General features: G+C 56.8%; 2 protein-coding genes across 5 annotated transcripts in view; one reads left to right on the plus strand and one right to left on the minus strand.

Annotated features, from left to right (window-relative positions):
* Positions 1-5,146: 5,146 nt before the first annotated feature.
* Positions 5,147-19,105, plus strand: IDH3A (isocitrate dehydrogenase (NAD(+)) 3 catalytic subunit alpha). 3 transcript variants are annotated; one of them, XM_082734408.1, is made up of 11 exons: positions 5,147-5,267; positions 9,072-9,134; positions 11,115-11,198; positions 12,397-12,511; positions 13,683-13,870; positions 14,222-14,355; positions 15,059-15,161; positions 15,256-15,320; positions 16,309-16,393; positions 16,803-16,955; positions 18,451-19,105. In XM_082734408.1, exons 1-11 carry the CDS (start codon positions 5,241-5,243, stop codon positions 18,532-18,534), a joined length of 1,101 nt encoding a protein of 366 aa, XP_082590534.1. In that variant the 5' UTR covers positions 5,147-5,240; the 3' UTR covers positions 18,535-19,105. The 3 variants fall into 3 exon arrangements, with proteins under 3 accessions (XP_082590534.1, XP_082590532.1, XP_082590533.1); XM_082734406.1 differs by having other exon boundaries at positions 5,148-5,267; positions 9,072-9,110; XM_082734407.1 differs by lacking the exon at positions 9,072-9,134 and having other exon boundaries at positions 5,186-5,288; positions 11,074-11,198.
* Positions 19,106-19,907: 802 nt separating this feature from the next.
* Positions 19,908-23,712, minus strand: part of ACSBG1 (acyl-CoA synthetase bubblegum family member 1) — a 40,216-nt gene continuing 36,411 nt past the window's right edge. For both annotated transcript variants that reach the window (XM_082734397.1, XM_082734398.1), the window contains 3 exons: positions 22,384-22,523; positions 21,735-21,981; positions 19,908-20,522 (listed from right to left, as the gene is read on the minus strand). In XM_082734397.1, the coding sequence (XP_082590523.1) occupies positions 20,437-20,522; positions 21,735-21,981; positions 22,384-22,523 (473 nt within the window). In that variant the 3' untranslated portion in view covers positions 19,908-20,436. The remainder of the gene's footprint in view (positions 20,523-21,734; positions 21,982-22,383; positions 22,524-23,712) is intronic.

Raw genomic sequence — 23,712 nt, forward strand, 5'->3', positions numbered from 1 at the left:
TGGTTTTCTATAGTTATGGGTTCAAACCCATAACACACATACATCACATTATTTAAACTGAAATATTTATTTATTTATTATTTTTAAAGATTTTATTTATTTGACAGAGATCACAAGTAGGCAGAGAGAGAGAGAGAGAGAGGAGGAAGCAGGCTCCCTGCTGAGCTTAGAGCCTGATGAGGGGCTCAATCCCCAGGACCCTGAGATCATGACCTGAGCCGAAGGCAGAGGCTTAACCCACTGAGCCACCCAGGTGCCCCTAAACTGAAATATTTAAAGATAATATAGCAGCTTTGCCTCTGGTTCCTGACACAGGACCCCTGAAACCTTTGTCACTTTCTGGGTGACAGGAGTGTCCCTTGTTCTAATGAGGTGACCCCGGGTGGGCTCCTGGAAGGGGGCTGATGATGAGAAAGACCCGGCAGCCACGACCCCCTCCCCATCCTCCTGAGAAGGGAGAGAGCCTGGAATGAGTTACTCATTCATCATGCCGACGTGGGGAAGCCGCCATCAAAGTCCCTCATGTATGAGGTTTGGGGAGCTTTCGGGTCGGTGAACACATCCGCGTGCCGGGAGGGGGACGCGCCCCACGTCCACGGGGACAGAAGCTCCTGCCTGCGCTCAGGACCCTCCCAGAGCTGGCTCTGTCCCCCTTCATGGGGCTGTTCACCCGCATCCTGTGTCCTGTCCTTTAATGAACAGGTTCAAGCATGTCCCTGAGCTCTGTGAGCCGCCTGGCAAATTAATTGAACCCAAGGAGGGGATCATGGGTATATCAGGTTTACGGCTGATTATCAGAAACACAGCTGAGTATCTGGGCCAGCAACTAGTGCTGTGCGGGGGACAATCTGGCAGGACTGAGCCCTTGGCCAGGAGCAGGGACGGTGTCGCCCGAAGCTGGTGTCGGAACGGAGTTGGGGACACCCAGGGGTGCTGCAGACAGTTGCTTGTTGTGGGGAAAAGCCCCACATCTGAGTCACAGGGGGCCGGGAGCAAGACCAGATTTAGGGCCTACATACCATGGTTAGAGCACTGGCTTTTACTCCGAGAGACAGTTGTTGCCCGCTACTCTGAACAGAGGAGGCTGTATTTGCCTTAGGCTTTAACAGCATCCCTAAGGCGGGAGATGGACTGTAAGGGGTAGAGGTGGAGGCAGGAGACAAGTCTGCAGGGTCCTGCCCTGGTTTTGCCCAGAGAGGACTCTAGACCTGGGAGGGAGCCGTGCGGGGGGAGGAGTATCTAATGCTAGATCTACTTGGAAAAACAGAGCCGACCCTCAAGGCTTCTGGCCCCAGAAGGGGAAACTAGAGTTGGATTTTACCATGTGGGAAGCCTGAGTCAGGGAGCAGGTCCCCTGCTAGTCTTTGCTCACATGCACAAAGTGATGGCAGAGCACAGAAGATTCGATGAGGGAGCCGGAGGCTCGCAGAAGACGAAGCAGAAGCTGAACCCCTGGACCCTCTGCCCCCACCCCACCGCCCACTCCTGGGTGGCACCTGTGTGACATTCTTCAGGAATTTCCCAACTGTCTTTTTTTAACTTAAAAAAAAATTATTTATTTATTTGACAGAGATTACAAGTAGGCAGAGAGGCAGGCAGAAAGAGAGAGAGACAGGGAAGCAGGCTCCCCGCTGAGTGGAGAGCCCCATGCAGGGCTCGATCCCAGGACCCTGAGATCGTGACCTGAGCTGAAGGCAGAGGCTTAGCCACTGAGCTGCCCAGGCGCCCCTTTCTCAACTGTCTTAATGCTTTGCTAGAGGGGAAAACGACCTTAACTTGACAATGGCAAGACATCCGGTATCTTGTAGGTCCTCTTTTGAAACCTCCCTTTTCCTTACCTCCCCCAACCCCTTCAGCCACCCTTCACCACCCCTCACAACCCCCGGACTGCAGCTCTTCATGCCCACGGGTCCTGCCCTGTGCTTTAATAAACAACCATTATGCACCAAGGATGTCTCAAGAATTCTTTCTTGCCCATTGGCTTTGAATCCTAATGTCCTCTCTCCTATTTCCTAGATAAATGTCAAATTCTGATACATTTTTTTTCTGACCATAAATAATTACCAAGATACCGAAAAAGTTTCCGTAACGATCACTTTTGAGGGCTGTGTGGTGTCCCATTCAATTCCTTTGCTGTAATTACATGACCACTTCCTGTTAATCATCTAGACTGCTTTTCTTTCAATTAATAAAATTATAGACAATCCTCTAATGAGTGTCTTTGTACTGATGGATTTGTCTTTGTGGGTTTTCTCAAGGGATTCTCAGGAATGGATCTATGCAGGAGATGGGGGTAAGAACACAGAAGCCAGAGACACAGTGTCTACAATGTTTTCCAGAAAGGGCGTGGTGGTATCAGTGGGAGGCAGCCAGCCGGAATCACCATCCATTACATAGTAGAGGGTATTAGCATGTTCGTACTTCCTAAAAAAGGGGGTAAAAAGGTTTCTAACTTTTAAATTTTTGCATGTACTTGATTATGGCTAAGGGTGGAGGTTTTATTTTGTTTTCTTAAGCAGGCCCCTGCCCAGAGTGGAGCCCAGTGCAGGCCTGAGCTTACCACCCTGAGATCAAGACCTGAACTGAGATCAAGAGTTGGATGTTTGGGGCGCCTGGGTGGCTCAGTGGGTTGAGCTGCTGCTTCGGCTCAGGTCATGATCTCAGGGTCCTGGAATCGAGCCCCGCATCGGGCTCTCTGCTCAGCAGGGAGACTGCTTCTCTCTCTCTCTCTGCCTGCCTCTCTGCCCACTTGTGATCTATCAAGTAAATAAATAAAATAAAAAGAGTTGAATGTTTAACTAACTGGAGCCCCCAGGAGCCCCTACATTAAATATTTTAAGGATTTTTTTGTTTGGTTGTTTCTTTGGCTGTGAACTGATCATTCACATGGGTCCCTTGCCCATTTATTTACTAAAGTTCTAATGTTTAGGAAACTAAATGAGGGAAACCCTATTGAAATAAATTTGTGCTCCCTTTATAAAAAGTAACAAGAAGCCCTTGGTATGTGAATAAATAGCACATATTTTGCTGATTTATTAAAGGTTGCTGTCTTGATTAAAAACAAGGGATTGGGTGGTGCTGTAGTCTCAAGGGCACACCTTCAGATCCTTCTCCTGAGAGGCAAATAGACGCTGCTGATGGCACGTCCGGATGCTACAAAGTGTAAGGACAGGACACAGGGGCTTGTCCAGAGGAGAGTGACGTGCATGTCGGAGGCGCTCCAGAATGTCTGAGGGGTTCTGGATCCTGTGGCCTGGTCCAGAGAGCAGCTCCCAGCTGGGGCTGAGGCAGCATTTGTCTCCTCGATGGCCCTTCAGCTGCTCAGCAGGCAGGGAGCACCTTGTTGTGGGAATTGGCTGGGAAACCTCCCAGGTCCATTTCAGCCCGAGCACCTGAGCTTCTGAGAATTTGATGCTTTCCTGCCTCCAAGTCTTTGCTGGCACCAGTCCCTTCTCCTGGCCCCATCTCAGGCTGCTGACATCTCGGCTCTGCAAGGACCACTTTAACTTCCATCTTCACAGTGGGATCTTCCCCAACCAACCCCACCCTGTTCAAAACCCTTCAAGCACCTGTCCCTATCTCAGTGTCTGGGTGTCTCCCTCAAGAGACTGGGGGGCGGGGGGGCTCATTTCTTGTTCTGACAGAGCACCTGACCAGACTCCTCTTGGGAAGCTGATGACCCCTCAGGAATTGTGTTTCCCAGTGTAACGCGGCATCACTGCAGCCCACTCTACCTCAGTTTCCTCCTGGGGCTGTTGTGGGGATTCAACAGAGACTGGAGCAAGTCACTTGGTCTTTGTTTTATAGTCACTGGTGCTGGTTTCTGTTCCCAAAGCAAAGACTGCTAGAGGGAGATCTTCTCAAAGATACACAGCAGGAAAGAATTCGATAAGGCTCCCCAGGGGCGGTGGGAATCCAGGGCTGGGGAGCTCTGAGCAGGGAGAGGGACAGGTGGGCAGGTCGTGGGGGTTTCCCCGAGGAACCCACCTCCCAGCCGTCTCAGCAGGTGGGAAGGGACGAAAGGGCCGCCAGGCAGCGGAAACCGCAGGAGCCTGGGGCCAGTCAAGCACGGGAAGCATCTGGGGGCTGGCCAGCAGGCCTGCTTGGCGGGCACTCCGGGACTGCGCGGCGGCAAGGAGGGGCGGGAATTCGGCTGAAAATAGACACTGGTGAGAAGCGAGAGAGGGAGAGCTGGGAGCTGGCAAGCCAGGGTGGTCCAGTGAGAGGGGAGGAGGGCTGGCCAGGGCAGGGCAGGGCAGGGCAGGCCTGGAGGCGACGGAGGCAGAGAGTCCGCGGACCCTTCAGGGCCGGATCGCCAGGCCCCAAGACGGCCAGAGCCAGGGGGAGGCTGGCGAGGTCCCCCGGCCCTGCCCAGGCCGCAGGCGTAGCTGTGGTTGATTGTTTTATCTCCCGGAGGCCCTGGGCGTCATCTCTCACCTGAGCACCACCTTGCACGGCGGGCAGGGGCGGCCCTAGTGGGAGTCGCCGCGGCGCCCCGGGTCCCCGGGACGAGGCTCCCCGGCCAGCCCCCCGCCCCGGGACGAGGCTCCCCGGCCAGCCCCCCGCCCCGGGACGAGGTCCCCCAGCGCGTCCCCGCCCCGGAACGAGGCTCCCCGGCCAGCCCCCCGCCCCGGAACGAGGCTCCCCGGCCAGCCCCCCGCTCCGGAACGAGGCTCCCCGGCCAGCCCCCCGCTCCGGGACGAGGCTCCCCGGCCAGCCCCCCGCCCCGGGACGAGGCTCCCCGGCCAGCCCCCCGCCCCGGGACGAGGTCCCCCAGCGCGTCCCCGCCCCGCCTGCCCCGCGCGGCCGTGACGCCGGACGCCGGGGTTCGCGGGCCCGCGCCGGACGGGCCCCAGCGCTCACGGCAGACCGCCGGACTCCGGGACCACTCGTCGGTGACGCCGTCACACAACCAGAAGCGTCTGTGACGGAGCGAGCCGTCCCCAGTAGCCGCACGAAGTTGCAAACTGCGGCGAGCAGCACCGTCTCGCCCGTCCCAGCAGGGGGCGTGCCTTCCCGATGCTTCCGGGTCGCGTCTCTCTACGTCACTGCGAGGAGAGGCAGGCGATTGGTCAACAGAGACGACGCCCGTCCGGGGCAGGACCAGACACGGGCGGGACCCGGGCTCCGGGGAGGGGCCTGAGTGGGGGCGTGGCCCCCGCGGGGGGCGGGGCTCCAGCCCCGACTGCGCGACTGCGCAGTGCTGCCGCTGCTGTGGTCGCGGCGCCGGGAGGGACGCGATGGCGGGCCCCGCGTGGATCTCCAAGGTGAGAGCCCGGCCGGCGGGTGTGCGGCGCGCGGGATGCGCGGGCCGAGCGGCGGCGGCGCTGCGCGCGGGCCTCGACGGGCGCGGGCGGTGCGGGCGGCCGTGCTCCCGGACGGGCGCGCCGGAGGCGGGCCAAGGTCACGGCCGGGCCAGCGTGTGCCCGCAAGCGCCGCGCGGCGGCCGGGGTGGGGGTGGGGGGGTCCCGGGTGGCGCGGGGGTCCGAGCGCGGCCGGCGGGGCTGGGGCGGGGATGGTGTCCCGGGCGCGGGCCGCGCCGCTCGCGGGGACACCCGGGCCCGCCGCACACGGCGCGGGCCACCCCTCCGCCCCCGGGACATCCCACCCCGGGCCCCCGCCCTGTCCCTGCGGAGAGCCCCGCGACCTCGAGGAGACCTGTCGCTGCCCTTGACAGCTCCGGGCGGGGGCCGAACCCGGAAGGGGCGTCAGGGCCCCCGCGGTTCCTGGGCTCGTTTCTGCAGACGCCGCCGCTCAAGGTCACGCGGGGAGTCGGGGTCGGAACTGGGGGCGGCCCTGGGCGTCCCGCTTCCTCGTTGTCGGTCCCATTCTCCCTACTGGTGGCCAAGGTCACCCACATGGCAGGCACAGGGAAGAGTAGGCCCTGGGTCTCCTGTTGCGCTTCAAGCATGGCCCCTGGAAATCTGCCGCAGGAAATTCCCTTTTTTTTTTTTTGGTAAAACTTGTTGCTATTTTTCTCCCTAGCTTTGAGCTTAAAGAGCATCCCAGGTCACTGTGATTTAGGGACCAGAGCTCTCCTCTGAAAGTCTGCACCCCGTCAGGCCTAGGTTTGCATCTGGGGCAGCCCTGCGGGTTGGCTGTGTGACCTTGAGCGGCTGCTTCACATCTCTGGGCTGGCCCGGCGGTCTGTAGGGGGTTGTTTGAGCGTTGGACGCGGTCCTGGGAGGGCGTGAGTTCACCCGCAGGCGCAGCCCAGAAGCTTCCCCAGCATTCCCTGTCCATCTTGCACTCCGCGGCGGGCGGCGTTCCTGGGCCTCAGGGAGTGAGGTCTGCTTTGTCAGCCTCTCCGGACCGGCTTTGTGCCCGACGGTCACTGTTCTGCCCCATTTGCTCCTGAAGGTGAAGTGATTTCTGGTCATGGTCTCAGCAGAAATCAAACCTTTCGTCATGGAGGTCGCCCCCACTTACTGCCTTGTCTTCGGTGGGTTCCTTGCGCTTCAGAGGGGGGCTCAGGCGGCTGCCGGTGATGATGTGCCGGTCAGCCTGCGTTGCCTGCGCGGACTGCAAGGAGAAACCACACGGCGGGTGCTCAGAAGCTGCTGGGCTGTGGGATCCGATGAGGGTCTCCCCTGACGTGGTCGCCCGTGTGGCCCTTGGCCAGCATTGGACCTCTGTGGGGCCCGTTTCTCCCTTTAGGGGTTGAGCAAGAAGGTGCTGCAGAGCCCCATGTCCCCCGGGATGCTGGGGAGGCTGGGCTCATGCTTCGGGCAGAGCGGTTCCTCTCTTGGGGGTATGTGCAGGGTTTAATCTGAAAAAGTGGTCTGCAGCTTAATCTTTTTTTCTAAAAAAAGGCTTTATTTAGAGAAAATACTAGGTTTCTAAAGACCTTTCTGGTTCTGAAATGCCCTAGTAAACAACGAGCAGGTTCCCCAGCAGCAAACATGTAGGGAGTGAGACCAGCCGTACACCCAACACTGTATTTGTGTATATTTAAGTTGGGTTGTGAAGCTGTGAAGGGAACAAGGAGCCGTGGATCGAGCCGGCCCAGCACCTGAAGTCAGCCCAGGTCACGCTCCGTGAGCCTGGCCCTAGTCTCCTAATCTGAAACGGGCCACTGACAGCTGCCTCTCCAGGTTTTGTAGCGGTAACGTAATGTAATGTGTGTACAGATGCAGTGTGAAGTACAACACCGTCTCTGTCTTAAAAAAATCTCATTTCATTTACAGTTCTGGGTCATTTTAGTGACTTAGGTGTCTACTGCCTTAGTCCAAGATCACATGGGAGAGATGACAAAGTGGACCATCTGAGAGAAAATCGTCCCAAGTGTTAAGATGTTTGCTGGGGTGGGGACTTGTCAGATAAAAGAGATGGTCAAGGCTGGCCTGTGTCTCTCCAGAATGCATTCATTGAGCACCTCCTGTGAGCCCCGTGCTGTTGTCGGCACTTGGAGGTCCAACAATAAAGACATAAAAATCTTTGTGCTTGTAGATTGACATTTTATTATTATTTTTTTAATTTATTTTTTTTAAAGATTATTTATTCATTTATTTGACAGAGAGAAATCACAAGTAGATGGAGAGACAGGCAGAGAGAGAGAGAGGGAAGCAGGCTCCCTGCTGAGCAGAGAGCCCGATGTGGGACTTGATCCCAGGACCCTGAGATCATGACCCGAGCCGAAGGCAGCGGCTTAACCACTGAGCCACCCAGGCGCCCTAGATTGACATTTTAAATCATGGGTTGGTTGGGTTTTTTGTCATAGAACATGGGCCCGTTTTGTATGACTGTCTTCCCCCTCTCGCTCACTGGGATGGACTGGGCTGGGCAGGGCTGGGCAGACGCGCTCGTCACATTTTATCGTGTTCCTGTCTCCAAGTGCTGTTACACAGCCTCTCTTCCAGGGGCCCGTCTGTCGTGGATGAATCATGTTCTGGGATTAAGATTTTTGCCACCGGTTTTGGCACAGAGTGTTCGGAGGGATGACTGTACATGCCAGGTTAGAGAACACCAGCCCTTCGCACCTGCTGGGCTCTTGCTTGGTGTCTCGTTAGTGGACGCCAGGGTGACTGCAAAGGGTCGGGCCTTACGAGCACCGTCCCCAGGAGGGTAGACCAAGCCAGGGTGTAATAGATGGCTTACGTATCTAGCGTGAAAAAAAGTTACCTTTATAACATGTAATGAATTTTTAGTACCTATGGTCTGTGGACCCAGTTTCTTAATAGGACTTTGTACCAGTTTTCAATGACTCAGTTTTTAAAGTTCAAAGTAACCTTTTAAAATTTGTTTCTAGTGTCTGGTAGTGTTGAGTAGAAACCAATATACCAGTGGTAACATCTTGGGCTAGTGGGGTTAGGGGGTCACTTTGCTTTTTTCTGTATCCTCTTTCCTGACAATTAATAATAATGACCACATTACTTGTATTACTAGAAAAATAAGTAAAATCTTCATTCTGTGTGACATAGCTGTCAAATGGTATTAAATAAACTTTATTATATTTTGTTTTTATAAAGTGTAATTACTAAATACTCATGGGAGAAGAACAGGCACTTCTACTGGTTCCGTCAGTAGTTCCTTCCACCAAAGGAGCACTGGACTGGGAGTCAGGAGACTTGTAGTCTGGTCTCTGCAGCTGTAGGCAGATCCCGACCCTTGAGACGCCATGCCTCCACCTGTGTAATGAATGAGTTGGGCTCTGGAATTTTTAAGGACGCTTCCAGCTTAAAATTTGTGATAGTTTTCTTTGAATATGTGTTCCCCCGCAAAATGACCCGGTAGTCAAGAATGTTGACCTAAAACCTTCCAGATCGTCTGAGAAAATTTCTGTGTTTGAGTTCAAAAGGATAGTTTCATTTGACCCTCAGCATTTTTGGGCAACTTAAATTCATCAAGTGAAATGTAAAAGTACATAGTACTAAAATTTTCAAGGCAAAGGTAAGCCAAAAACTGAGGTTTTCAAATCTGAGATAGCTCGTCACATCGAGCTAATATAGAAGTTCCTGAATTACGTGTGCAGACTTGCCGCATCCTCCGTCATCAGAAACGGCCTCATCTCTACTCCTCACTGTGCGTGGTTTAATTCTGTGCATGACATTTCTTTGTTGATATTGATGTAGGTCTCTCGGCTGCTGGGGGTGTTCCACAACCAAAAACAGGTGACCAGAGGTTTTGCCGGTGGTGTGAGTATAATTCCATCTTTTATTTTTTCGTTTTAGAAGTTTCTCAAGAAAGATGCTCTAACACATTTATGATACAGTTTTTTGTTGCCATTTACTTAAAATTTGGGAAAACCGTGTCCCACTTACACTGGATATTTAGATTCTTGGCTGACACGCGTAAATTCATCGGATCACTTGCACATTTAAGAATTACCTTACAGCTGGCTCTGTTAAGCCTGTCACATTGATGTTGTCTTAAAGGAGCCTGGTTAAAAATAGAAATCACCCTTGAGCCTGTCGCTTCCCTTCGCAGTCTCACTTTGGTAAGACGGTTTCTTTCGAAACTAGTACAAGTTGAGAGAAAATTGTTGAGAAGCTTCAAAGCCTGCTTTGCATTTTTATTTTGTGAGCTTCCCTAAAAACCACAGGGGGACCCCTGTTAGGAGGGCCCCCGACTTGTCTGAGCCCCACGGGCTCGCATGGCCTCTCACAGTTTTTACAGACATGTTAGTGGATCTCCCATTTCTCATTAAATCTGCTGCTTTTAGAACCCCCAGCCTGGAATTCTGTGCTTCAAGAGCTGACACCACACTGTTAGAGCATTCTAAGACTGTGGGTCAGCGACTTCCTCTGGGTTTTGGTTATCCCCTTCTTACAGAATCCGATTGGATTCCATGATTCCTCTGCTCCCCTACAGCGTCTTACTCTGGGACGGGTTTGTAAGACCTTCGAACCTCTTTTCTTCCATTGACTTTCTGTGCTGTGGAAGAAAAGTGGATTCTTCTGGTGGCCTGATGGCGTTTGTTTTACGTGGTGGGAGAACAGGAAGAAGCAGCTGAAGGGTTCTTCGGGCTCCTGCTTGTGCAAAAGACGCGGAACGAGGCTTGCAGTTCAAGCGTCAGGCTGGCCGCGCTAGCGTTTCGGACGCGCTCAGAGCTGACGGGGCGACCCGCGCTCTCTGTTGTGATTTAAGCTGTCTGTTTTGTAAAGATATTTGTCCGGTGGGACGGGGTTATATTTGAAAGAAATAAGAGGAACTAAATTTTTAAAAGATGTCTTCGGTAATAACAGAGAAATTCAGAAATAGTCCACCTGCTCAGGGAGTATCAGCGGAAGGCAGACGACCAGTGACCCTTGAGTCCGTGATCTACAACAGTGTAGCGCAGGCAGCTACTCGGGAAAAGACCAGACTTCCCGCTGAGAGCAAGTCCCCCTGAGACCTGTTGTCTCCGAAGGGGAAAGGCTGTGTGAATATGGTCTTACCTCACTGAGGTCCCATTGTCACGTCCCTTTACACATTTTTATTTCTACGTTTGAGTCTTTGTCCTAAAGCTCTGCTGTTGCGTTATAAACACCTTGTCATTCTGTGGCTAACGCAGACTCTCAGGTGTGACCATACGTGCTGCTCTTGTGGGCCCCACAGAAACTCCGCCAGGCTCCCTAGGTGACACCTGTCACTGAGGCGCCGGTGTCACAGAGGGACTCAGGAATGCGGGGACCCCCTTGTGATTGGAAGTCCGATGTTCTCTGAGTTCTAGAACAGACCGCAGCAGTCCTCTGGGAACGTGTTTGAAAGTGTTTTTAAGCCTGAGCAGCTGGGGTAGGACAGACCTCCCTAGAGTCCCCGTGGCGAGGGAGCAGCGGCCTTCACGGGAAGCCCTCTGGATTCCCGTGACGAGCGTGGTGGGAACTCTGTTCTCTTCGGTTGCCCAGACGTGAATTAATTGGCCTCTTTGTAGCTTGTCTGAAAAAAATATCAATTGGGAAGTCTGCTTAGTAGTTGATTTTTGTGTTATCTGAAGAGCATCACGTAAGCCTTACGAAGGCCTCGGAACTCAGGTGGAGCGTAGAGTCTCTTCCCTTGAGGGGCGGCTCTCTTCCTGAAGGCCTCCCGGTCTTCCCGAGCAGCCCCCCGGGAGCTGGATTTCTCTGCGAGTGATGTTCTTTCCGGACCTTCCAGAGTTAACCCTGACTGTCCTTTTTGGTGATTCTCACGCTCAGGTTCAGACAGTCACTCTAATTCCAGGCGACGGCATCGGCCCCGAGATCTCAGCTGCCGTGATGAAGATTTTTGATGCTGCCAAAGTAAGTGCCGGGAAAACGTCTGGAATGATCATTTGTAGAGAACTTTCCTTGGGCATTTGGAGTGTGTGAGCTCTTGGGATAACTTGTGGGAGGTGGGGTGGTGTCGCCGTCGCCACGACCCTGGCTCAGAGCGGCTCGCTGCGGCCGTGGGGACAGGAGCGTAGGCTGGCTTCATCGTGTGCAGTCCTGCGAGTTGTGCCACTGGGCCGTGGGCTCAGCCCTGCCAGTCCCCCGTCCGCCTCGTCCCTGCCTTCCTGCCAACCCGACCAGAGCTGCTATTTCCAAACAACCGCGTAGGAGATTTTGAAAGATGAAACCACATTCCCGCTGTGGGGTCACCCTGAAGCGTGGGAACGATTATCGTGGCGGCCCAGCCTTCCGCGCAGGGGGCCGCTTCGGAGCGCGTCTCCGTAAGCAGCAGCCCTGCGGAAGGGCAGGTGGCGCGGAGAGCCGGGGCTGCTCCCCCGCTGTGAGTGCCCTGTGGAGAAGGACCCCCCATACCAGTGGAGCCTCTTGTGCTGGCTGCCGGGGCACATCTGGGGAAGAAGGGGACCCTGGCGGGCCCTTGTGTGGATTATGGACCGTATCTGGGATTTCCCCACAGCTGTACTGCGGTCCAGCCGACCTGCCACACACTCGCTGCTTTGCAACGCGGTCTGAGTCCATGGTATTCAGTGCGTGCTCTGAGCTGTGCGGACAGCACCACGGTCTAATTTTAGACTGTTGTCACCGCCCACACAGAAATCTTACTGTCCTTCGCACTCGCCGCCGGTCCCCCAGCCCTCCCAGCCCGCCCCTCCCTCCGCCGGCCCCGGGTCACCACTTGGCTACTTTCTGTCCACACACTGGCCTCTTCCGGACACTTCCTGTGCATAGTTTTCTACTGTGTAGTCTTCGATGATCAGATGATTTCCAGTTCACGCCCGTGCCCTGGTCGGCCATGTTTCTCCTCTCGCCGTGGTGTTCTGACCGGCCGCGGTAGGAGTTGGGGGCAGCCTGGTGCGAACTGGACGGGCTGGCGCGGAGAGGCCCTCCGGTCACACTAGGGAATGACATCTCTTCTCGCATGCCAGGAGCTTTCTGGACCTTTATTGTGCGTTTTCACCAGTCCCTCCGACGGGGAAGACGGGTCCTTGGAGGTGGGTGCCAGTCACCCCCGCGGCCTGCAACTCACTGTGCTCTGTGTCGCCGCATCTAGGCGCCCATTCAGTGGGAGGAGCGGAATGTGACGGCCATCCAAGGACCCGGAGGAAAGTGGATGATCCCTCCCGAAGCCAAAGAGTCCATGGATAAGAACAAGATGGGCTTGAAAGGTAGTGGCCGTGCGGGCTCGGGTGCGTCTCTGCGCCACGTCCTGTGCTCGCGCAGGGCTGCGCCGTCGGAGCTAGGGCTGACCACGCTGCGGTGCAACCGTCCCCGTGGGGCGGCCTCTGCTTTCTCCCGCGTGTCTGTACCGGTGTGCGGCTGACACACGCACGTGGTTGTGGGTGCGCAGCGTGGAGGGTCGCCTTCCCTGCCCTCCTGCTGGCGCCGCACGGAGCAGCCTGGTCACGGCGAGGTGGTTTCTCACTTGGGCATGTTTTCCCCCAGTAAGAACAGTACAGGCTTGCTGGCCAGTGTCAGACAGAAGTGTGTGTGTGGGTTCACCCAGATTTACCTTTGCACACTTTCCACGTTTTTATTATTATTTTAATTAATACGTGCTTCAGGTCATGATCGAAAACACAAGCGCGTGCCTGGGTCCCGTGGAGCTCAGGCTGTGGGTACAGACACGCGTGAGTTCAAGTGCCCTCTCCGCCCCTCAGTGCTGGGGGCTCTGCTGGTTTCTTACTCTTGCTTTTGTTGTTTCCCTTCACTTTTAGTTTATTTATTTATTTTTAGTTTTCAAGATAATTTTTTTTTTTTGACAGAGCACAAGCCGGGGGAGGGGCAGAGGGAAGCCGGCTCCCTGCTGAGCAGAGAGCCCAAAGCGCGGGACTCGATCCAGGACCCTGAGATCATGACCTGAGCCGAAGGCAGAGGCTTAACCCACTGAGCTCCCAGGCGCCCCTTCCCCTAAATGACAGCGGGAATGTTGTCACCTTGTAGGTGGTGGGGAAGGTCAGATACTGCCACGCCCAGTCCTCCCCCGGGAGGTGTGTGCTGTTTTTGAGTGTAGTCATGTTCCGGAAGGCTTCCAGGCAACTCTTCCTCCTTTGTTTGAGTCCGGGAGGGGCACAGTCAGGGACAGGCCTTCTGCGTGGCAGCCCAGGTGGGTTAGCATGTGGCCTGGGTGTGCCCACCGGAAGCACGCCCGGTGCCCATGTCACAAGGCACTTCTCATCCTGACTACGCCCCAGTGGGAAAGTGAAGCAGGAAACCTGGAACTTTAAGTCAACATTCTGTACTTGTGTCCATAAAGAAGAAGAAAAGGCGGCCCCAGAACGTACCCCGTTGTCATCTGCGTGTCCTGAACGTGTCCTCCGGTGTCCTTCTTTGTCACAGGCCCTTTAAAGACCCCAATAGCAGCTGGTCACCCATCTATGAATTTATTGCTGCGGAAAACGTTCGACCTCTATGCGAACGTCCGTCCGTGTGTCTCCATCGAGGGCTATAAGACCCCTTACACCGACGTGAACATCGTCACCATCCGGGAGAACACGGAAGGCGAGTACAGCGGCATCGAGCACGTGGTACGTTCGTCTCATGCACGTTCTCACTCGCATCGCCTTCTGTGCACTTGGGACTGTCACTCAGGTCCCCCGGTGTCGGGAGCCCCTTGCGGGGACGGCTCACCGTGACCTTTGTGAGCTGGGGGCTTGGACACTGGCCTGGGGCAGGCGTCTGCTGGGAGTTTCGATCCCCCTCACAGGTGTGTTCTGGGGCAGGTGGCCTCTGCACCTCAGTTGTCCCCATCCGTTTCGTGGGCCCCATGACGCCTGCCTCCCAGGGCTGGGGGCCGGGGCTGCTGTGAGCCCCACGCGTCCCCCGTGGCCGGGCGCCCAGCATTAGCCGCGCAGTGAAGCTGACTTGCTCCCCCTCAGATCGTGGACGGGGTTGTGCAGAGCATCAAGCTCATTACCGAGGAGGCCAGCAGGCGCATCGCAGAGTTCGCCTTCGAGTACGCCCGCAACAACCACCGGAGCAACGTCACGGCCGTGCACAAAGCCAACATCATGTGAGTCCCTGCTGGGCCGCGGCCCCGCTTGCCATCGGGGGGCTCAGCGACTGGCGTCCCTTCCTTCTCCCCGGCCAGCGGGCTGGGCAGCTCTGTCTGTGAGCAGACTGGCGGGGAGGAGGGACTGGGCATCATCAGAGCAAGACACTGGAGACTAGATCCCCAGCTGGTGTGGTCACCTAGCCGAGGCCACACAGGTTGAAGGGCAGGCGTGTCCCAAGTGGGCTGGGGCAGCGTCTCTGACACGGCCGTGTGCCAGGGGCTGCCCGGCCAGTGCCGTCTGACGGGTCCTCGGCGGTCACCCTCTGCTCACCCCAGGCTGCTGAAGGCAGCTCTGGATGGGTGCAGACACGGTTTCCTGACCCGTGAGAGGGCTGGGGTGTGTTCGGTGGTACGACCATTTAAAGGAGTCAGTCTTAACATTTTCTTACATTTCTTCATTTTTGCTGGACAGAACTATTAAAAATAATAGTTTTTATTATGATCAGACTATTTTACATTTTTATGCCGTCTTGTACTTCCAGAAAAATCCCCATTTTCAGTTTGCTTTTTATTAACTGCCTAAAAAATAATTTTACTATGATTGAAATCAGATGTCTGGGCTTCTGGAACTAACACTTCTTGAACTTAACTTTGCTCTCTGACCTGACCCTTTTCTTTCTGCAAACCTTTCTTTCAACCATTTTTATTTGATTAAATACAGGCGAATGTCAGATGGGCTTTTTCTGCAAAAATGCAGGGAAGTTGCTGAAAACTGTAAAGATATTAAGTTTAATGAGATGTACCTTGATACAGTATGTCTGAATGTAAGTATAAGTGCTTGCTCGCCTGCTTTCCGCGACTGTCGTGGGCACGGCAGCCCAGCTGCTGGTCGCTGAACACACTGTGCGTCCCTCGCAGATGGTCCAGGACCCGTCGCAGTTCGACGTCCTCGTTATGCCGAATCTGTACGGAGACATCCTCAGGTGAGCCCTGCTCGGCGGCGTCGTGCTTGTCGCTTATTTGCACGTGCCCTGAAATGCATGTGGCTTAAGGAGTTTCATTCAAATACAAAAAGAACAGCGTGTGTCGGATGAGTTGGGTCCTGGCGCGGTGGTGGGGATGTCAGTGATCACGTGTTGGATGGCTGATGCGTTTAATTTGCCACATTGGCTCTGGGCCGAGCTCTGATGACCCGCCCCCTTCCCTGTCGGAGCGGTTTTGTTGGTTGGTTGGTTGCAGTGTGTGTGGCCAGGAGGCCGTCCTTTTTACAAAATTGTTGTGACTTTTGACGTCATTTCAGACTCACAGAGAAGTTACAAGATGGACAAGGAGCTCGTGTGTCCCCTGCCCCCGCAGCGCACCCCTGCTAACGTCCCTTCTCCCTCTCTCGCGCTCAGCCTGCCTTCCCCCTCCTGGTGGGCCCTTCCCCAGCACGCGCAGAGGTGGCCGTTACTGCTCCGTCTGTTAGTCGGCGCTCTGCCGCGACGGTCGCTTCCCTTCTCTCATAGTTACTTGTGTCCTTCTGTCCGTTTGACTCACGGGTGTAACCGTCACAACCATTACCTGTGTTAGTCAGTGTGTCCCTTTGAGCTGTCATGTCTTCTGGACGCAGCCCACCATCTGCTTTCTGCAGCAGTAAGCTGCCTCCGGCCCATCCTGGTTTTCTGACTGTGGTCCCAGATCAGCTGTTTCTCAAGGAGCTCTGGTTCCTTTTGGCAGAGAATGGAGTCCGGGGCGCTGCCTTCAGCTCAGGTCATGATCTCAGGGTCATGGGGTCGAGTCCTGCGTCAGGCTCCCTGCTCAGTGGGAAGCCTGCTTCTCCCTCTGCCTCTTCTGCTCCCCCTGCTTGTGCTCTCTCTCTCTCTGTCAAATAAATAAATAAAATCCTTTAAAAATATTAGATAAAATCCAAAGTCTGGGCGAGGTGTTTAATTTTTCAGAACACCCTTTGAAATGTTTTTCTGCCCCCAGTGACCTGTGTGCGGGACTGATTGGAGGTCTTGGTGTGACACCAAGTGGCAACATTGGAGCCAACGGGGTCGCGATCTTCGAGTCGGTAAGGACCTGGGTGACATGGGAAAAGCAGCATTCACTTAGGAACGGCCCGAGGGTCCGGGACGGGTTATCTGCACAAATACGGTTTAAGTGTTGAGTTTTCCCAGGAGTCATAAGAAAACGGTGCTTTCGTTGGGCTGTCCGTACAAGCGTGGTTCATTCCTTCACCTCCCCCTTCTTTGTTTTGTGTCCTTGTTATGATGTGTCCTTCCTCGGTTGCAGCACTCCGCAGAAGTTGGAAAGTGTCCTCAGTCTGCATTGTTGCACTTTCCCCGTTATTCTGGCTCTTGGTTTTTCTGAGGCTTTCTGTCCTGGCCCCATGGCTGACGATAAGGGACGTGATGGGGCACAGCGTCTCTGGGAGGGGACTGTGGCTGTCCCCCGACCGTGTTTGCGTTTCTCGCCGATAGGTTCACGGCACCGCCCCGGACATCGCGGGCAAGGACATGGCCAACCCCACGGCCCTTCTGCTCAGCGCCGTCATGATGCTGCGGCACATGGGCCTTTTCGACCATGCGGCGAGGGTGGAGACCGCGTGCTTTGCCACGATTAAGGACGGGAAGGTACGGGTCGTCGTCTTGTGCATGCTGCAACCGGGCGGAGGAAGCAGGCTTCGGCTCCCGAGCACATGCGGTGTGTGCTCTGGGGAGAGGAGCTGCGGGTTTCTCCAGGGAGGCCTGGGAAGCACCGGCCAGAGACACCCGTGTGCTGCTGGAGGAGCCATGGTTTGGGGCCCGGAGCCTGTGAGGCCTCGATGTCCTGTCTTGGGCGCACAATCTGGGCCAGGTCCCTGCCCCTTCCCCCGCAATCCCGGGTGGTGCCCCTGATAAGGTCTGCGTGGTCTTCCACGGCCAGGGGAGTGGAGGTCCCGGCCACGGGGGCGGGGGACCAAGCGGTTTGTGCAAATCGGGTGTGTGGAGATGGAGCACTCTATGTGAGTTGTGAGGGTAAGGAAGCTTTCATGAAAGCAGCCCTCGTAGCTGTCAGTACTGCGTGACTGTGTGTTCCCCACACAAGGCGTCTCTGTCCGTCTCCACCCCTTTGGGGGGTCCGGGCTGGGAGCAGCCCCCTCCTCCGGTGAGGGAACCTGCCTTGTCCAAGTTCCCACCGCTGCTCCAGGGCAGCTGGGGCTGGCGCACAGTCGGGCTGGAGCCCGGTCTGGTGTTTCTGCGCATGGGCAGGGAGGAGGCTGGGCCTCGAAGGCACAGGCTCTGTTCCAGGCGGCTGTACCAGCCCCGCAGGGGTCCACGGTGGCCCTTGGAGCTGTGCGGGAGGTGGTGGGACGCGGTGGGACGGGAGAACTAAGTGTCTCAGGGTCCCTTTGTGAGCGAAGGGAGGACAGGCTGCGGGAGGGTTTCCCTCGTCAGAGGAGAGACGGAGCCGGTGGGCCGGAGCGCCTGGCGGGCCGTCTCCGCGGACTGGGAGCCGCGCTGTGTCCGGCTTATGAGTCGGGCCCCGCGGGACTCACTCTGGCCCTTCAGTTCGTTTCTCAGCTTCCCCAAATAGGTCAACTCTGGTTTTTATGTTTTTATTATTATTTTTTTAAAGATTTTATTTATTTATTTGACAGACAGAGATCACAAGTAGGCAGAGAGGCAGGCAGAGAGAGAGAGAGAGAGGGAAGCAGGCTCCCTGCTGAGCAGAGAGCCCGATGCAGGACTCGATCCCAGGACCCTGAGATCATGACCTGAGCCGAAGGCAGAGGCATAACCCACTGAGCCACCCAGGCGCCCTCAACTCTGGTTTTTAAACTTTGAAACTTCCCCAAGGGATTTGTGCTTCATTTAAAGGTCCACAATCGACTGTTTTCTTAGGGTGTGCTGTACTGACAGAGGCACAGTTCTGGAGAGCCTCCCTACTTCCCTGTCGCGAGCGTGTCCTGGCTTCGCCAGGTGTTCGTGTGCGCTAACTGGGCCCGTCACCCCGGGTGGCGGTCTTGATGTCCGGGGGGGCGGCCGGACCAGCTCGGCCCGCGTCTCCCCGGAGCGCTCTGGAAAGCTGGCCTGGCTGTGCTCTAGCGCGCGGCTGCCTTTGATCTTCGCTCTTTTCTTCTCGCAGAGCTTAACAAAAGATTTAGGAGGCAACGCAAAGTGCTCCGACTTCACGGAGGAGATCTGTCGTCGGGTACGAGATCTGGACTGAGGCCCCACGCGTGCGGCATCTGTGCCCGTCCGTCCCACTGGCCACGCAGGTCCCGCCTGTCGTGCCCACGTTTGCTTCGCTTCTTTCCTGATGGGCCACTTAGATGTTGCCTGTTCTGAGCAAAGTCTGTGCAGAGGCTGCCGGTGACGTCCCCAGGCATGCTCTCCGAGGACTGTCCCCAAGTGCTGGTTTTATTTATTCGGTGTCCATCTGGTGTATGTTTTTTGTAAATTCTGAGTGGACTGTATCGTTTGCCATGTTAATCATTTTACATTTCGGTTAAAATGGTTTTTCCTCAGCTGTAAATACGATACAGAATTAATAAGAGAAAACATAACTTTTTAAAGAAAACCTATTTTCCTTGGTTTATGAAGAACGTAATAGAAACAAAATAGATTATCAACATGTTAGTAAAGGTGATATTCTTATAAAACTACACGGGCACGGGAGAGGACTCCTGGAAAGTTCAGGTCAAAACCAGTGGATACGGCATATTTCTTAGCGATGTGGGGAGTAGACAGGCGCGTCCTTCAACGTGAACTACTGACGTGAATAAAGACTTTAAGAACTACGTAATGGGTGATGTAATTTTTGTTAATAAGGCTTGTGGGTTCAGTTACTTTGTTACCTGGAGACGCACCCTTCTCGGGGAGAGCTTTAGCAGAGCGGAGGGGCGGCTGCAGGACCCTGCAGCACGTGTCCCTCTGCCCGTAGCAGCTCAAGGCCCCTACCGCCTCAATTGTGGCTGCGGTTAAACTGGGGGTGCTGGCCGGCCTGCCCTGTCCCCAGGGCACCGAGTCACTGCCCGCTGTCCTGCCTCAGCAGCGCCAGTGAGAGATGAGCCCGCAGTCCAGCCTGGGCTACGCCACTGACTCCCTCCCCCGCCTCTTTCCCCATCCAGCACCTTTGTCCTTTATGTCACTATTGTTAGTGACTCCAGTCCTGTCTTGGACCCCGCACGGCATTGTGGACTCATGGGCTTTGCGTACTGCGCCCTGAGCATGCGGGATTCCTTAGCGAGGGTCCCCGTCTGGGTGCTGCCTCAGGCTGGTCCCCAGTGTCAACGTGTGTGTCGGTCTGTTCAGGCCGTGGCTTCCTCTGCTCGGTGGATGGCGCAGTGACCGTGGCTCCTGGGTCTGCTGTAATAGACAGTTCCAGAATGGACTGAGGGGCCTCCTCTCACCGCCCGCCTCCTGGTGGGGCTCCGCGTGTTTGGGGTGTGGGGCTGGTGCAGGCCGCCAGCCTTTATAGCGTGCGCCCCTCCACGCCGTCTTGTGCCCCGCGGGCTCCGGGGCGCGGTGGTCCCATGGGTGAAACACCCACGACTCCGACCCGGCCCGCCTGCTCCTCGGACAAGAAAAACCAGGGCCTTGTTGGCAATTCTGTTAAATGGTTTAATACTCAAATCACACCCGTACAATCAGATAGGCGGCAGCGGTTTTATTAAGCATCAGATCAGCCGGCAAGTGTGAGGTGTCCTGGTGCTGACAGGCACAGAAGCGGCCGCGGTTCCAGAGCAGGTCAGCCCGGAGGTGAGTTCTAAGTACTGGCTCTCCGGCAGCGTGCGAAGGAGCTCCAGCCGTCCTCCCCACTGTCCTCGCCCTCCTCCCCAGCGCGAGCTCGCCACCTGCCTGCTACTTCCGGGGCGAGCGCTGAGCTCATGCGTCCCCTGGACAAAAAGCAATGCTTAAAATTAAAACTACCCACATGGGAAGCTTCTGGAGTCGTCAGCTGCTGCTGGCCCCGGACCTGGCAAACGTAGAGGCCCGTGTCGTGGCCAGACACGGCGACCTCACAGCCCTGCCAGGTGTCCGAGCGCCCAGACCGAAGGCGACCCGGAGCTCAGGCCGGCCCTCCGAAAGACCTGCCGTCTTCAGCGGAAGCTGGGAAGATGGCCCCTGATTACTTCTTTTGCTCTTGGTAAAAGGAGTCGATGATGTCTTTGTACTTGTCCAGAACCGTGAGCCGCTTCAGCTTCATCGTCGGACCTAAAGGAGCAAACGGAAAGAGGGAGTGAGGCCTGGACGCCGCGAAGCCTGGGAAGGTGTGTGTAAGGATCTGGGTGAGGCCAGCCCGCTGGGTGGTGCCCAGTGACCCAGCCCCTGCGGCTACACCCTCGTGCCCCCCTCCACTGCCCCAGCATCGTGCCCGCAGCTGAAGGGCCACCAGGCATCACGAAAGACCGTGAGGTGCCGCCTTCCTTATCCTGCACCCACTTCTGCTCCTCCCCAAGCATTTTCTGTTCTCTCGGTGAATCAATGATGGAGACAAACAGACCCGCACAACTACGGTTTCTGTCCGGGGCTCTTGGCTAGCCACTGTGCCGGGAGCACACGGGCAGCCTCAGGACAAGGCTGCGGCCAACAGCCGCACGGGCGAGCAGGCAAGCGGCTGACGTCCTGACGAGCTGCCGGGGACCATGCACACAACCGCGCCGGACGCTGCATTCTGTTTGCCCGACGGGCGGGGGAGACTGGGAGCGCTACCTCCGCCGACCGCGGTCTTCTCACATCCCTGTCCTTGCTCCTCTAAAGCACAGTCGCAAGTGCGACGTAGCTTGGGGGCAGCTTAGAGGCTGAACACGCTCTGGGCTGTGACACCAGACACTTCAGAACCAAAGGCCTTTCCGGAGCTGGTCAGAGAGGACACCTATGTCCCTCTGTTCGTGCCGGCCAGCCAGATGCGCTCCACGCTCTGAGGGCCTCTCAGCGTGCTGCTGCAGCCTCGTGGGCCAGAGGCTGTCCTAGAAACCATCCCGCCTCCCCCGGCCGCGAACCACGTGCCACAGCCGAGAGTCACTTCTCTGTCCAGCCGGGGCTGTACTGCAGCTTCCCTGGTTTCTCAGACCAGGGTCCAGAAGGTCTTCCTTTACCTGTACATGAGCTGAGCCCCCAGAGCCAGGGCCTTGGGGTCTGCCTGCTGCTCCCACTGTGATTTCAGGGGAGAACGGCCCCCTAGTCAGAGCAAAGTTAAATGTTGTACATTTGAATTCAGAGGCTCCAGCACACACTTAGTGCATGTGGCAGACTCTCCCCGGGCGCGAGCCGGCACCGCGCGACCGTGTCCTCCCTCCAGGAGGAGGGACCGTCCGTGGCTCTCTGCTTGCCCTGGCTGCTTCCCGCCAGCCTGCTGTGGCCCCTGCCTGCCCACACAGCCCCCGCGATAGTGAGAACAGACAAGCAGGAAAAACAAAGCCCTACCCAGCTCTCCACCCGAAATGGAGAAGTCCCGCTGGAGAATGGCCCACTTCTGGATGCAGTAGGGTCGGGCGGCGGCCTTGCTATTGACCCTCTGGATCCCCTGCTCGATGGCCTGGTACACAGCCTCGTCCTTGGTGCCCACGATCTCAGACACGGTGGTGGCTTTGCTGCCCACCCGCTGGCAGAAGGCCACAGCTGGTTCGGTCAGGCTGTCCGTTGGCTCAGATGTGTCTGCGTCCAGCACGCACTGAAAAGCCAGAGGTCAGATCGGGCCCAAGCCTCGGCCCACAAGACCCAAGCCCCAGTCTCGGAGGGTGTGGGTCACCACGAGCTGTTCCAAAGAGCCCGTGGTGGCAGGACAGCCAGAAGGACCTCAGCCAGGAAAACCAGGGGCTTTTTCCCCTGCTCAGCAGCCTGGGATTGGAGCATCTGGTCGGGGAGAGCCAGGGCAGGAGCCTTGAGGAGCCAGGCTGAGCTGGTCTATAACGGGTCATCACAGCAGCTTGTGACCTCTTGTGTTTCCCGCCCCCACCGCAGGCAGCCAGCAGGTTAGCCCAGAACAGTCTGAGACATAGATGTGTCCCGGCCGAGCATGGCTTCTGCCTGGACCAGACCCACACCCCCCCAGAGCCAGCCCCCCCCGACTTACCTTCAAGGTGAGCAGCATGGACAGGAACTTCCTCTGGTCCCCGATCAGCATGGCATTGCTGATGATGGGCAACTCCGTCTTCACGGCCTCCTCGATGGGCACAGGGGGCACATTCTCTCCGCCCGCTGTGATGATTAATTCTGGGGAGGCAGGGCCCGGCCCCCGGCATAGGCTTCAGTCCAGGTGCCCCGACTGCACCAGGACCCCAGCCTTGGCCCCAGCCTCTGGAGGCAGGAGCGCCTGGCAGCACTGGGGATACTCAGGGTCGGGGGGCAGTGCCACGCCCTCAGAGGCTCCTCACACCTGCTGAGGACACCCACTGGGAGATACACCTGCCGGGGGGATACCTACTGAGGGACGGGGCAGTTCCTGGAGCAATGCCTGGTTGGGGCTCCCACTCCTTTGCTCATCGTCCAAGACTGCCTGCTCAGGCCTCACCCAGCGCCCCGGACGTGCCGCTGTCACCCCACAATTGAGCTGCCGCTCCCGGGCAGGCACCCGGCACGCACCGTGAGCCAGGCGCTGTGCTAAGTCCTACATGTGCAGTGGTTCACTGAACCCTCACAACCGGCCTAGAAAGCAGCTCATTTTATAGATGGGGAAACTGAGGCCTGGGGCGGTTAGGTGTCTTGTCCAAGGTCGAGTAGCGTCAGGAACACGGTACAGCCCGTTCCCAAGCTCCTGCCGTGAGCCTCTCCCCGTCGCCTGCACCTTCCCAACAAGCCCTCCCGACTCCGTCTAACACCCCACGTGCTCTTCTCAGGGAGCCCTTGTCCCTCTGGGGGGGCCGGGCTCTCCCTCGGAGCTGCAGTCCCAGCGTCCAGGCCTCGTCCACCGCCTCGCTCGCTCAGGCATCCGCCGCGGACACATGTGCGAGACCAGCATTTGCACGTAGCGCTCCGGGCTCCTCCCTGGAGGGCGGTTTACGGCCAGGCCAGATGGTGGTAAGCGGACATTTGCTCAACACACCTGGCCAGTTTCTGCTGGATTAGCCCCCCAGGTCTAGTCCAACAAGGAGGAGTTAGTCCCCTTGTGTGCAGGTCCCGTGCGGACACCTGGCGGCAGGGAGCTCCCAGGGTGGTGGGACAGCGAGGCTCGTGGCCCGGCTGCATGTTGAGTGTGAACTGGGTCTCGTGGGCAGAGGGCACACCTGTGCGGCTGGGGCGGCAGGGAGGCAACGGCGGGGCAGCGGGGCCCCTCCAGAGCCTGGCGAGGGGCTGCCCGGGTGGGTGCCGGCCGCTGAGCTGGGGCTCGGAGTTTCAGGACGCTGGCGAGCGGGGCGATAGAGGAGTGGTTCCCGAGGCTGGCCGGACAGGAGGCGTGCAGACC

The sequence above is a fragment of the Mustela nivalis genome, assembly GCF_964662115.1.
Source record: "Mustela nivalis genome assembly, chromosome: 6".
NCBI lineage: Eukaryota > Metazoa > Chordata > Mammalia > Carnivora > Mustelidae > Mustela > Mustela nivalis.